At 37.2% G+C, this 14,453-nt stretch overlaps 1 protein-coding gene across 2 annotated transcripts in view; it reads left to right on the top strand.

Annotated features, from left to right (window-relative positions):
- Positions 1-2,519, top strand: part of NLRP3 (NLR family pyrin domain containing 3) — an 85,172-nt gene extending 82,653 nt beyond the window's left edge. The window contains exon 10 of one of the 2 annotated variants that reach the window (XM_021078922.1): positions 1,858-2,519. In XM_021078922.1, coding sequence (XP_020934581.1) covers positions 1,858-1,957 — 100 coding nt within the window. In that variant the 3' untranslated portion in view covers positions 1,958-2,519. 2 annotated transcript variants of the gene reach the window in all.

The following is a 14,453-nucleotide window of genomic DNA, read 5'->3' as shown; positions in this document are numbered from 1 at the left end:
TTTACCTATGGGATATGAAATTTCAGCTAGGCGTTGAATCGGAGCTGTAGCTGCTGGCCTACGCCACAGCCACAGTAATGTGGGATCTGAACCACATCTGTGACCTACACCACAGCTCACGGCAACACCAGATCTTTAACCCTATGAGTGAGGCCAGGGATTGAATCTGTGTACTCATGGATGCTAGTCAGGTTCATTACCATTGAGCCACAATGGGAACTCCCTGCAGTACAGTGGGAACTCCAAGATTATAAATTCTATTTAGCCCAGAAATTTCTGTTCTTGCCCATGACCTCAAGGCTGAGAACCCACTGGCATTCAGGTTTGAATAAGTAGTTCAAATTAGCATTGTATCCTTATACTAACAGAGTGGAGCATATTCATTGCAGGAAAAGCCATTCTCAGAGCTAAGAGAAATAAGGAGCAAAGGGAATTATTGGTCAGGATGAAGCTGGGGATATTGTTATATGTGGGTTCACTGACTCAGCCCTGAGAGATAGTTTGTAAATGAGGGACAGGTTTAAAATAGACTGGGGAATTCTTGGATGCAATCAACCTGGCTTGTGAACTCAGGCTGCCATAACAAAATAACATAGATGAGGCGCCTTAAACAAACAATGAACATTTACTTCTGACAGTTCTAGATGATGGAACATTCAAGATCATGGTGCTGGCTGATTTGGTTTCTGGTGGGAGCTCTTTTCTGGGCTTGTTTTGTCCTCAAGTACACAGAGAGAGACAGAGAATATGTGCTCTGGTATCTTCTAATCCACTCCCATGACCTTATCCAACCCTAATTACATCCTAAATGCCCTATATCCAATTACCATCACACTGAAGGTTAGGGCTTTAACATGAATTTTGAAGGAACACACATAGTCCATAACATAACCAAATCGAGATTATTATAAATGATGCAGGACAATGGTATGATTTCATAGTCAAGTTGCAAGGGGAACATATAAAAAGAAAAGGAGGAAGAGCTGATATCAAAGAAGACTTGAGAGGGAATTCCCTTGTGGAGCAGTGGGTTAAGGATCAGGCCTTGTCACTGCAGCGGCTCGGTTGCTGCAGTGGCACAGGTTTGATCCCTGGTCTGGGAACTTCCACATGCAGCAGGTATGGCCAAAAGAAAAAAAAAAACAAAAACAAAAACTGAGAAGCATAGTGAGAAATTGCAATGTGTGGACTTTAGTTCCTGACTGAATGAAGATGATATAAAAATCTTTTCAGACAGTTGAGGAAATTTAAACATATTGACAGCTATCGGTTTTAGAAAATTTAAATATATTGATATTTAGAAATTATTATTAAATTTTTTCGGTGTGATGATGACATTATGGTTATGTTTTAAAAATCTTCATTTAGAAGTTCCCTGGTGGTCTAGAGTTTAAGGATTTGGCATTGTCACTTCTGTGGCTTGGGTTCAATCCCAGGCCCAGGAAATTTTCATTCATGGGGTTGGCCAAAAAAAGTCTTCATTTAATGTTATACATTGAACTATTTATAGATACATGAATGCTGTTTTTAAAATAATTTATTGATGTAAGTAGTGAGTGGGTGATAGATGAAGCAAGATTGAACATGTGCTGTTAATTGTCAAACCTGTGTGAAAAGCATGAAGTGATTCGTTATAATACTCGCATTATGTTTTCATTATACATTTACAAGTTTCAACATTTCTAAACCTGAAGGTTAAAAAATACAACAGAAACCGAATTAGGCATATAGTGCAGCCCTGGAAAGCTGAGAAATATAGGGTGAAGTGAAGTGAGAAGAGGAGATTTTTTAAAGCCCCAAACTCTGAACCTGTTCATTTGAAGAGAATAATCTATGGCTCTCTATTTGCTTTTACAGGTTGTGTGAAATGTATTTCAATTATGATACAAAACATGCATTACAAACACTGCAAGAAGAAAAGCCTGAGTTGACCATTGTCTTTGAGCCTTCCCAGTAGTGGTGGAAGCAGGGCTGCCAGATGCCAAGGCTGTCAGACGCCAATGTTATTTGCCCTCCCTGACATCTGGGTGTGTATAAGTGATAGTGAGCCTTCTCCATCTCTCTGGTCCAGCATGGAAGAGTCAAAGCTCGCTGATGGTGTCTGCCTAGAGAACATGAATATCTCTTCTACTCTAGGTTGAAGACATCAGGGCAATAAAATCATCCAAATGACAGTTTTCACCACAGTGCCTCATTCAGAGAATGTGTTCTTCTTGGTGACCTCATATGACTAACTCATTCAATACAGCACTTTTTCTTTCCTTTCCTTTTTTTTTTTTACTCTGACTCTCCTTTCTCTCATATCTTTTTCCTCTTTTTACTTTTTAACATATCATCCCTCCTGCCATCTTTCTCTTAACTGACCATAGCAGAATAAGTTATATATATTATGTTGCAATTTTGTGGCAGCGATTTATTTATTTTTAATTTTTTGAACGGTGATATTTTCTAATAAAATAATTCATGTTTATTGTGTTGTGGCTAGTTGAAGATTTGGAAAATATAAAAACTTTATTGTATTTATTGAGTTAATTTTTTCCCTTTCCTTAATTTTAAAAGACCATGCCTAGAAATCTTTTTAATTATTTATCTAAACTACTAAAGGTAAATCAAATTGCTTTAAAAATGTCTTTGCCAAATGATTCAGTTGTGAGGAGTAGGAAAAAATTCCTCAGCCTAACTCTGAGGTTGGAAATCTCAGCTCTAGTATGGCAAGAGGTTGAAAATCATGAAAAGGAAGCATTGTTTACAATAGCCAAGACATGGAAATAAGCTAAATGTCCATCAACAGATGAATGGATTGAGATGTGGTACATATATACAATGGGATACTACTCAGCCATAAAAAGAACAAAATAATACCAATTTGCAGCAACATGAATATAACTAGAAACTCTCATACAAAGTGAAGTAAGAAAAAGACATATACCATATGATATCACTTGGTGTGAAATCTAAAATGTGCCACAGATGAACCTATCCACAAAGCAAAAACAGACTCATGAACATAGAGAACAGACTTGTGATTGCTGGGGAGGTAGGGAGTGGGATGGATGGAAAGTTTGGGGTTAGTAGGTGCAAACTATTATGTTTAGAATGGATAAGCTATGTGGCCTACTATATAGCACAGGAAACTATATCCAATCTCTTGGTATACAACTTGATGGAAGATAATATGAGAAAAAGAATGTATATATGACTGGGCCACTTTGCTGTACAGCAGAAACTGACAGAATATTGTAAATCAAGTATAATAAAAATAAAAAAATAAGGTCTTTAGGAGTTCCCATTGTGGCTTAAATCGGTAAGAACCCCAAATAGTTTCTGTGAGGATGTGGGTTTGATACCTTAACCCACCTCTCTCAGTGGGTTAAGTCAAGCTGTGGTGTATAGGTTGAGGATATGTCTTTGGTGCAGTGTTGCTGTGGTTGTGGCATAGGCTGTATGGCTGGGTCACTTTGCTGTACAGCAGAAATTGACAAAACATTGTAAGTTAACTATTCTTTAATTCTTTTAAAAGAAAATTATGCAAAGGAATGTTTTAGAGTTGATGGCACCTATACTCATAAATAGAAGTATTATATAGAAAATGCATTTTGCCTTCAGTTGTGGGAACTTGGATTTATTCATTCCAGATTCAATTAATCTACCATACTTCACATAGCATTGTATCATTAATAAGTATTAATTAATTACTTCTTTACATGTAGAACAATGCTTGAGCCACATTGTTCAGAATCATTTAGGGTAGAAATACTACTTTCTTTGACAAATGAGACACCCAGACCTCTGCTTGTCAAAGTGTGCCCTGTGAACTGTTGATATAAGGAACTTACATAAATCAATGACTTTACTAAGGATGATTTTTAGATAAAATGACTTTTTTTATGGTAAGAATTTTTCAATAAAGGAAGCGGTGTGTTATTTATATTGTGATACACACACACACATTCATTTTTTCACATTATCCTCCATCATGTTCCATCACAAGTAGCTGTGCTATACATCACATGGTTCCCTGTGCTATACAGCAGGATCTCACGCTTATCAAACCAAATGAAACAATTTGTATCTACTAATACCAAACACCCAGTCCATCCCACTGCCCCCAATTTGGTAAACACAAGTCTGCACTCCATGTCCAGGATTTTCTTTATTTTCTGTAGATAGGTTCATTTCTGCTATATTTTAGTTTCCACATTTAAGGGATAAATATGGTATTTGTATTTCTCTTTCTGACTTACTTCACTAAGTATGAGAATCTCTCATTCCATCCATGTTGCTGCAAATATCATTATCTTGTTCTTTTTTATGGCTGAGTAGTATTCCACTGTGTATATGTACCACATCTTCTTAATCCATTCATCTGTCGATGGACATTTAGCTTGTTTCCATGTCTTGGCTACTGTGAATAGTGCTGCAATGAACATAGGGGTGCATGTATCTTTTTCTTTTTTTTTAATTGTTATTTTGTTTTTTTATTGTTATTTCCACAATACAATTCTTCCCCCCACTATTTAGCATGGTGACCCAGTTACATATACATGTATATATTCTTTTTTCTCACATTGTCATGCTCCATCATAAGTGACTAAACGTATTTCCCAGTGCCACACAGCAGGATCTCATTGTTAATCCATTCCAAAGGCAGTGGTCTGTATCTATTAACCCCAAGCTCCCCAACCACCCCACTCCCTCCCCCTCCCCCTTTGGCAATCAAAAGTCTATTCTCCAAGTCCATGATTTTCTTGTCTGTGGAAAGGTTCATTTGTGCCATATATTTGATTCCAGATATAAGTGATATCATACGGTATTTGTCTTTCTCTTTCTGGCTTACTTCATTCAGGATGAGAGTCTCTAGTTCCATCCATGTTGCTGCAAATGGCATTATTTTGTTCTTTTTTTATGGCTGACTAGTACTCCACTGTGTGTATATGCCACATCTTCCTAATCCAATCACCTGTCAATGGACATTTGTGTTGTTTCCCTGTCTTGGCTATTGTGAATAGAGCTGCAATGGACATGAGGGTGCATGCGTCTTTTTTTAAGGAAAGTTTTGTCCAGATATATTCCCAAGAGTGGGGTTGCTGGGTTATATGGTAGTTCCATGTATAGTTTTCTAAGGTACCTCCAACCTGTTCTCCATGGTGGTTGTACCAGCTTACATTCCCACCAACAGTGCAGGAGTGTTCGTTTTTCTCCACACCCTCTCCAGCAATTGTTATTTGTGGACTTACTAATGATGGCCATTCTGACTGGTGTGAGGTGGTATCTCACGGTAGTTTTGATTTGTAATTCTCTAATCAGAGATGTTGAGCATTTTTTCATGTGCTTGTTGGCCATCTGTATATCTTTCTTGGAGAAATGTCTACTCAGTTCTTTTGCCCATTTTTTAATTGGGCATGTATCTTTTTCAACGAAAGTATTTGTCCAGATATATGGCCAAAAATGGGATTTTTGGATCACATGGTATTTCTATATTTAGTTTTCTGAGGTCCCTTCATACTGTTTTCCATTGTGGTTGTATAAGTTTACATTCCCACAAACGTTGTAGGAGGGTTCCCTTTTCTCCACATCCTCTCCAGCATTTATTATTTGTAGATTTAATAATGATGGCCATTCTGACTGGTGTGAGGTGGTACTTCATGGTAGTTTTGAATTTTATTTCTCTAATAGTTAGTGATGTTGAGCATTTTTAATGTGCCTGTTGGCCATCTCTATGTCTTCTTTGAAGAATGTCTATTCAAGTCTTTTGCCAATTGTATTCAATTGTTTTAATTTTTTTTTGTTGTTTAGTTGTATGAATTGTTTGTATATTTTTGAGATTAAGTTCTTTTCAGTTGGCTTATTTGCAACTATATACTCCCATTCCTTAGGTTGTCCTTTTTATGTTTTATGTTGAAGTCTTTAAGTCATTTTTAGTTTATTTTTGTGCATGGTGTGAGGATGTGTTCAGGTTTCACTAATTTACCTGCAACTGTCCAGTTTTCCCAGCACCACTTGATGAAGAGACTCTTTCTCCTTTTATATTCTGGCTTCTCTTGTCAAAGCTTAATTGACCATAGGTGTCTGGATTTATTTTGGAGTTCTCTATTCTGTTCCATTGGTCTGTATGTCTGTTTTTGTACCAGTACCACACTGTCTTGTTTACTTTAGCTTTGTAGTGTTGTCTGAAGTCTGGGATATTTATGCCTCCTGTTTGGTTCTTTTTCCTCAGGATTCCTTTGGCAATTCTGGATCTTCATTCTAGTTCTGTGAAAAATGTCATGGGTCTTTTGATGGAGATTGCATTAAATCTGTAGATTGCTTTGGATAATATGGATAATAATTAATTTTTATGATATTAATTTTTGTAGCCCAGGAGCATGGAATATCTTTCCACTTCTTTGAATCCTCTTTAATAATGTTTTATAGTATTCTGCATATAAGTCTTTCGTCTTTTAGTTAGGTTTATTCCTAGGTATTTAGTTCTTTTGGGTGTGATTTTAAAATGTATTGTGTTTGTTCCTTTTCTAATATCTCATTGTAAGTATACATAAATGCAACTACTTTTGGAATATTAACTTGTATCATGCTACTTTGTTTAATTTGTTGACTAGTTCCAGTATTTTTTGTGTGGACTCCTTAGGGATTTCTATATATAGTATCATGTCATCTGCATATAGGGACGATTTTACCTCTTTTCTTCTAATGTGGAATATATTTTATTTCTTTTGTTTGTCTGATTGCTGTGGCTAGGACTTCCAATAATATGGTGAATAAAAGTGGTGAGAGTGGGCATGCTTGTCTTGCTCCATATTTTAGTGGTTAGGTTTTCAGTTTTTTTCCATTGAGTATGATATTGGCTGTGGGTTTTTCCTAAATGCCTTTAATTAAGTTATGTTCCCTGTACACCTACATTGGCAAGAGTTTTTATCATGAATGGGTGTTGGCTTTTGTCAAATGGTTTTTGTGCATCTATTGAGATGATCATGTGGCTTTTGAATTTTCTTTTTTAATGTGGTGTATGATGTTGGTTGATTGCCTGTGATTAACCATCCTTGTGAACTTGGGTTGAATCTTACTTGTCATGGTGTATGACCTCTTTTATATGTTGTTGGATTCAGTTGCAGAAAATGTTGTTGAGAATTTTTTTGTTTATGTTCATCAAATATATTGGCTTATAGTTATCTTTTTAATTTTATGCAATTAATTTTATTACATTTATAGTTGTACAATGATCATCACAACCCAATTTTATAGTATTCCCACCCCAGACACGCAGCTCATCCACCCCCCCACATGTCTCCTTTGGTAACCATAAGTTTTTGAAAGTCTGTAAGTCATTATCTGCTTTGCAAAGATGTTATGTCCTTTTTTTAGAGTCCACACGTAAGTGAAAGCATATGATTTTGGTATTTCACTTAGCATGATAATTCTAGGTAAATCCATGTTGCTGCAAATTCCATTATTCTTTCCTTTTAATGGCCGAGTAATATTCCATTATGTATACATACCACCTCTTCTTTATCCACTCCTCTGTATATGGGCATTTAGGTTGTTTCCATGTCTTGGCTATTGTATATATAATGCTGCAAAGAACATTGGAATACGTGTGTCTTTTTGAGTCATGATTTTCTCTGGATAGATATCCAGGAGTGAGACTGTTGGATCAAATGGTAATTCTGTTTTTAGTTTTCTGAGGAAACTTCATACAGTTTTCCACAGTGGTGGTACCAATTTACATTCCCACCAACAGTGTAATAGGGTTCCTTTTTCTCTACCCCCTCTCTAGCATTTATTGTTTGTAGACTTTTTGATGCTGGCCATTCTGGCTGGTGTAAGGTGGTACCTCATTGTGGTTTTGATTGACATTTCTGTGATAATGAGTGATGTTGAACATCTTTTCACGTGTTTTTTTAGGCCATCTGTGTGTCTGCTTTGGAAAATTGTCTGTTTAGATCTTCTGCTCATTTTTTGATGGGGTTGTTTGTTTTTTTGGTATTGAGTGGTAGGAGGTGTTTATAAATTTTGGCAATGAATCCCTTGTCAGTTGATTCATTTGCAAAGATTTTCCCCCATTCTGTGGGTTGTCTTCTTGTTTTGTTTAGGGTTTCCTTTGCTGTGCAGAAATGTTTAACTTTGATTAGGTCCCATTTGTTTATTTTCATTTTTATTGTCATTACTCTGGGAGGTGGGTATGAGAAGATCTTGCTTTGGTTTATGTAGGAGGGTGTTTGGCCTATGTTTTCCTCTAAGAGTTTGATAGTATCTGGCATTATATTTAGGTCTTTAACCCATTTTGAGTTTATTTTTGTGCATGGTATTAGGGAGTGATCTAATTTCATTCTTTTTCATGTGGCTGTCCAGTTTTCCCAGCACCACTTATTGAACAGGCTGTCTTTTCTCTATCATGTATTCCTGCCGCCTTTGTCATAGATGAGTTGGCTGTGTGTGTGTGGATTGAATTCTGGTCTTTCTATCCCGTTCCACTGATCTATATCTATGTCTTTCTGCCAGTATCATGTGGTTTTGATGACTTTAGCTTTGTAGTATAATCAGAGTCTAATGCCTCTAGCTCGATTTTTCTTTTTCAGGACGTCTTTGGCTATTCTGGATATTTTTTTTCTTTTTGCCATTTCTTGGGCTGCTCCCATGCCATATGGAGGTTCCCAGGCTAGGGGTCGAATCAGAGCTGTAGTGGCCAGCCTACGCCAGAGCCACAGCAACTCGGGATCTGAGCCACATCTGCAAGCTATGCCACACCTCATGGCAATGCCAGATCCTCAACCCACTGAGCAAGGCCAGGGATTGAACCCACAATCTCATGGTTCCTAGTCAGATTCATTAACCACTGAGCCATGACAGGAACTCCAGGCTTTTCTGGATATTTTGTGCATACAAACTTTAAGATATTTTGTTCTAGTTCCATGAAAATGTACTTGGTAATTTGATAGGGATTGAATTGAATCTGAAGATTGCCTTGGGTAGTATAGCCATTTTGATAATATTGACTCTTCCAATGCAAGAGCATGGTATATCTTTCCATCTATTTGTGTCATCTTTGATTTCTTTCATCAGGGTCTTATAGTTTTCAGAGTACAGGCCTTTTGTCTCTTTAGGTAGGTTTATCCCTAAGTATTTTATTCTCTTTGGTGTGATGGTAAATGGGATTGTTTTCCTAATTTCTTTATCTTTTGCTGTTAGTATATAGAAATGCAGTCGATTTCTGTGTATTAATTTTGTATCCTGAGACTTTGCCAAATTCATGGATGAGCTCTAAGAGTTTTCTGGTAGAGTCTTTAGGATTCTCTAGGTATAGTGTCATGTCATCTGCAAATAGTGATAGTTTTACTTCTTACCTACCTATTTGGATTCCTTTTATTTATTTTTGTCTCTGATTGCCATGGCTAGGACTTCTCAAACTATGTTGACTAGTAGTGGCAGGAGAGGATATCCATGTCTTGTTTCTGATCTCAGCAGGAAGTCTTTCAACTTTTCACCATTGAGAAAGATGTTAGCTCTGGGTTACTCATACATGGCCTTTATTATGTTGAGGTAGGTTCCCTCTATGCCCCCTTTCTGAAGGTTTTTTTTTTTTTTATCAGAAATGGGTGTTGGATTTTGTCAAAGTCTTTTTCTGCATCTATTGAGAGGATCATATGGATTTGATACTTCAGTTTGTTAATGTGGTGTATCACACTTAAGGATTTCAGATATTGAAGAACCCTCGCATCCCTGGGATATATCCCACTTGATCATGATGTACAATCCTTTTAATGGATTGTTGGATGCAGTTTGCTAGTATTTTGTTGAGGATTTGTCCATTGATGTTCATCAGTGAAAGTGGCCTGTAGTTTTGTATTTTTGTGGTATCTTTGTCTGGTTTTGTTATCCGGGTGATGGTGACCTCATAGAATGAGTTTGGGAGTATCCCTTCCTCTGCAATTTTTTGGAATAGTTTCAGAAGGAGAGGTGTGTTAGCTCTTCTCTAAATGTTTGATAGAATTCACCTGTGAAGCCCTCTGGTCCTGGACTTTTGTTTGTTGGAAGTTTTTTGATCAGAGTTCCAATTTCAGTGCTTGTGATGGGTGCATTCATCTTTTCTATTTCATCTTGGTTTAGTCTTGGAAGATTGTACTTTTCTAAGAATTTTTCCATTTCCTCTAGGTTTTCCATTTTATTGGCATAGAGTTGCGTATGGTAGTTTCTTATGACCCTTTGTATTTCTTTGATGTCCGTTGTTACTTCTCCTTTTTCATTTCTAATTTTATTGATTTGAGTCCTCTCTCTTTTTTTCTTGATAAGTCTGGCTAGGGGTTTCTCAATTTTGTTGATCTTTTCAAAGAACCATATTTTGGTTTCATCGATCTTTTCTATGGTTTCCTTCATTTCTGTTTCATTGATTTCTGCTCTGTTATTTATGATTTCTTTCCTTCTACTAACTTCAGGTCTTGTCTGTTCTTCTCTCTCAAGCTGCTTGAGATATAAAGTTAGCTTGTTTATTTGAGCTTTTTCTTGTTTCCTGAGGTGGGCTTGTATTGCTATAAACTTTCCTTTTAGAATGGCTTTTGCTGCATCCCATAGGTTTTGGAGTGTCGTATTTTCATTGTCATTTGCTGCTAGGTGTTTTTTAATTTCCTCTTTGATTTTTTCAGTGATCCACTGGTTGTTTAGTAGCATGTTGTTGAGTCTCTACATGTTTGTGTTTGTTGCATGTTTTTCTTGTTGTTGATGTCCAGTCCTATAGCGTTGTAGTAGGAAAAGATGCTTGATATGATTTCAATTTTCTTAAAGTTACTGAGGTTTGGTTTGTAGCCCAGGATGTGATCCATCCTAGAGAATGTTCCATGTGCACTTGAGACGAATGTGTATTTTGTCACTTTTCGATGGAATGTCCTATAAATATCTCTTATGTCCATCTGGTGCAATGCTTCATTCAGTGCCTGTGTTTCCTTATTGATTTCCTGTCTTGATGGTGTGTCCATTGCTGTAAGTGTGGTGTTATAGTCCCCCATTATGATTGTGTTATTGTCGATTTGTCCTTTTAAGGTTGTTAGCAGTTTCCTTATACATTGTGGTGAACCTATGTTGGGTGCATAGATGTTTAAAATTGTTATATCTTCTTCTTGCATTGATCCTTTGATCATTATGTAATGTTCTTCTTTGTCCCTTAAAATATTCATCATTTTAAAGTCTATTGTGTCTGATATGAGTACTGCTACTCCAGCTTTCTTTTGATCCCCGTTTGCGTGAAATATTTTCTTCCATCCTCTCACTTTCAATTTGTATGTGTCCCTAGAAGTGAAGTGGGTCTCTTGAAGACAGCATATGTATGGGTGTTGTTTTTGTATCCATTCAGCCAGTCTATGTCTTTTGGTTGGGGTGTTTAGTCCATTACCATTTAAGGTAATTATTGATATGTATGTTATTGCCATTTTATTAACTGTTTTGGATTTGTTTTTGTTGCTCTTTTTTCTTCCCTTCTTCTCTTGTTGTCTCCTCTTGTGGTTTGATGACTATCTTTAGTGTTGTGTTTGAGTTGCTTTTTCTTATTTGTTTATGTATTTTGGTTTGCAGTTATTCTGAACTTTTGATAGGTCTATATATATATATATATATATATATATATATATATAATTGTTTTAGGTTGTTAGTCTCTTAATTGCAAGTGAAAGTCCACTTTCCTGCATTTGTTCCCACCTCTTCTCATGATTTCTGATTTTGGTGGCATAATTGTGCATGGATGATTTCATATCTTCACTGTATATATGCCTTTACTGGTGAGCCTTATCATTGGTGGTATTTTTCTTTCTGGTTGTGGCCTTTTCTCTCTGCTTAGAGAAGTTCCTTTAGTGTTTGTTGTAAAGCTGGTTTAGTGGTGCTGAATTCTCTAAGCTGTTGTTTATCTGTGAAGCTTTTGATTTCTCCTTCAAATCTGAATGAGAGTTTTTCTGGGTTAAGTAATCTTGGTTGGAGATTTTTTCCTTTCATCATGTTAAATATATCATGCCACTCCCTTTTGGCCAGCAGAGTTTCTGTTGAAAAATCTGCTGATAATCTTATTGGGGTTCCCTTGTATGTTATTTGTTTCTTTTCGCTAGCTGCTTTCAAGATTTTCTCTTTGTCTTTAATTTTGCTCAGTTTGATTAATATGTGTTTCGGGGTGTTCCTCCTTGGGTTTATTTTATACGGTCCTCGTTGTGCTTCCTGGATTTGAGTGAGTGGTTCCTTTCCCATGTTAGGGAGGTTTCCATCTATTATCTGTTTGAATATATTTTTCTGTCCCCTTCTCTCTCTCTTCTCCTTCTGGCACCCATGTAATATGGATGTTGGTGCATTTAAGGTTGTCCCAGAGTTCTCTGAGACTCTCTTCATTTCTTTTCAGTCTTTTTTCTCTTTTCTGTTCTGCATCTGTGGATTCCACCAATCTGTCCTCCACCTTGCTTATTCGTTCTCTGCCTCCCGTATTCTGCTGTTGGCTGCTTCTAGCGAATTTTTTATTTCAGTTACTGTATTGTGCATCTCTTCTTGTTTAAGTTTTATATCTTGTATCTCTTTGCTCAGTGTTTCCTGTACATTATCCATGTTTGCCTCCAGTTTGTCTCCAATGTCTTTCATCGTCCTCGGTATCCACAGTCTAAAGTCTTTTTCCTGGAGGATGAGAATCTCCTGATCACATAGCTGTTTTTTCTGGGCTTTTTTCTTTCTCTCTTATCTGAGTTATAGTTCTCTGTCTTTTCATTTTCATAGGTTTTTGATGTGGTGACCTTTTTACAGATAATAGAGCTGTAGCCTCTCTTACTTTTGGTGTCTGCCCCCCTTGTGGCTGAAGTTGGTATGGGGGCTTGCTGTAGGCTTCCTGATGGGAGGGACTGATGCCTTCCCATTGATAGCTGGGGCTGATTCCTATCCCTCTGGTGGGTGGGGCTTAGTCTCTGGATGAGATGAGAGGTGGCTGTGTGCCTAGGGGTCTTTAGGCAGCCTGTTTACTGATGGGTGGGGCTCTGATCCCACCTGGATTGTTGATTGGCCTTGGCTTCTCAGCACTGATGGTTGGGGCCAGATTTTCCCCAAATGGCCACCTCTAGAGAAATGCACGCCTAGTGAAGATTCCAAAAAGCTTTGCTTCCAATGTCCTTCCCCCAGAACAAGCTATATTCACCCCTGTTTTCCCAAGATATTCTCCAAGAATGCAGTCAGGTTTGACTCAGTTTCCCTTGGAGACTTTGCTTTGCCCTGGGACACAGTATATGTGAAAGTCTGTGTGTGCCTTTTAAGAATGATGTCTCCTTTTCCCCCAGTCCTGTTGAGATCCTGTGCACAAGCCCCACTGGTCTTCAATACCAGAGGGTCTGGGGCCTCTTTCTCCCAGTGCCAGCTCCCTACAAATGTGAGTTTGATGTGAGGCTCAGAACTCTCACTTCTGTAGGTGAGTCTCTGTGATACAGGTACTTTCCAGTCTGTGGGGCTTCCCACCCTGGAGGTATGTGCTTGCTTATATCACATAATCATCCCTCCTACCTCTTGATGTGACCTCCTCTTTGTCTTTTGATATAGGATATCTTTTTGAAAGTTTCCGTTCCATCTTGTTGAAGACTGCTCAGCATTTGGTTGTAAATTTTGTTGTTTTTAGGAGAGAAATTGAGCTTCCAGTCCTATTCCACCTTCTTAATCCCATCTCTTCTTTTCCTATTTTATATTCTTGTCTCCTTTGTTGAAGTCGAATTGACTCTAGGTGATTGGGTTTTTTTTTGAGTTCTCCATTCTGTTCTATTTGTCCATTTTGCTGTTTTTGTACCAGTCTCATACTGTCTTGATTATTGTACCTTTTTAATATTGTCTGAAATCTTGGAGAATTTTGCCTCCTTTTTTTCCCCTCAGAAATTGCTTTATCAATTCTGGGCCTTTTATGTGTCAACATAAATTTTTGGATTGTTTGTTCTAATTCTGTGGAAAATGTCGTGGGTCATTTGATAGGGATTGCATTGAATCTGTAGATAATTTTGGGTAGTATGGGCATTTGAACAATATTAATTCTTCCAGTCGGGGATCATGGAATATTTTTCCATTTCTTTCAATCCTCTTTAGTTTCCTTGATTAATGTTTTATAGTCCTTAGCATATGTCTTTCACTCCTTGGTCAGGTTATTTAATTTTGGGAGTGCAATTTTAAAAAGTATTGCATTTTCATATTCCTTTTCTAATATTTCATTGTTAGTATATAGATATGCAAGCAATTTCTGAAAGTTAATTTTTTAACCTGCTACTTTGCTGAATTCTTTAATCAGTTCAAATGATTTTTGTTTGTAGTCCTTAGGGTTTTCTATATATAGTATAATGTCATCTGCATAGAGTGACAATTTTACCTCTTCTCTTCCTATTTGGATGCTTTTTATTTCTTTTGTTTGCCTGATTGCTGTGGCTAGGGCATCCAATATTATGTTGAATAGAAGTGGTGAGAGTTGGCATGCT

The sequence above is a fragment of the Sus scrofa genome, chromosome 2 (genome assembly GCF_000003025.6).
Source record: "Sus scrofa isolate TJ Tabasco breed Duroc chromosome 2, Sscrofa11.1, whole genome shotgun sequence".
Classification (NCBI taxonomy): Eukaryota; Metazoa; Chordata; class Mammalia; order Artiodactyla; family Suidae; genus Sus; species Sus scrofa.
Note: the sequence above shows the minus strand (reverse complement) of the source record. Positions and strands in the feature narration are given on the sequence as shown.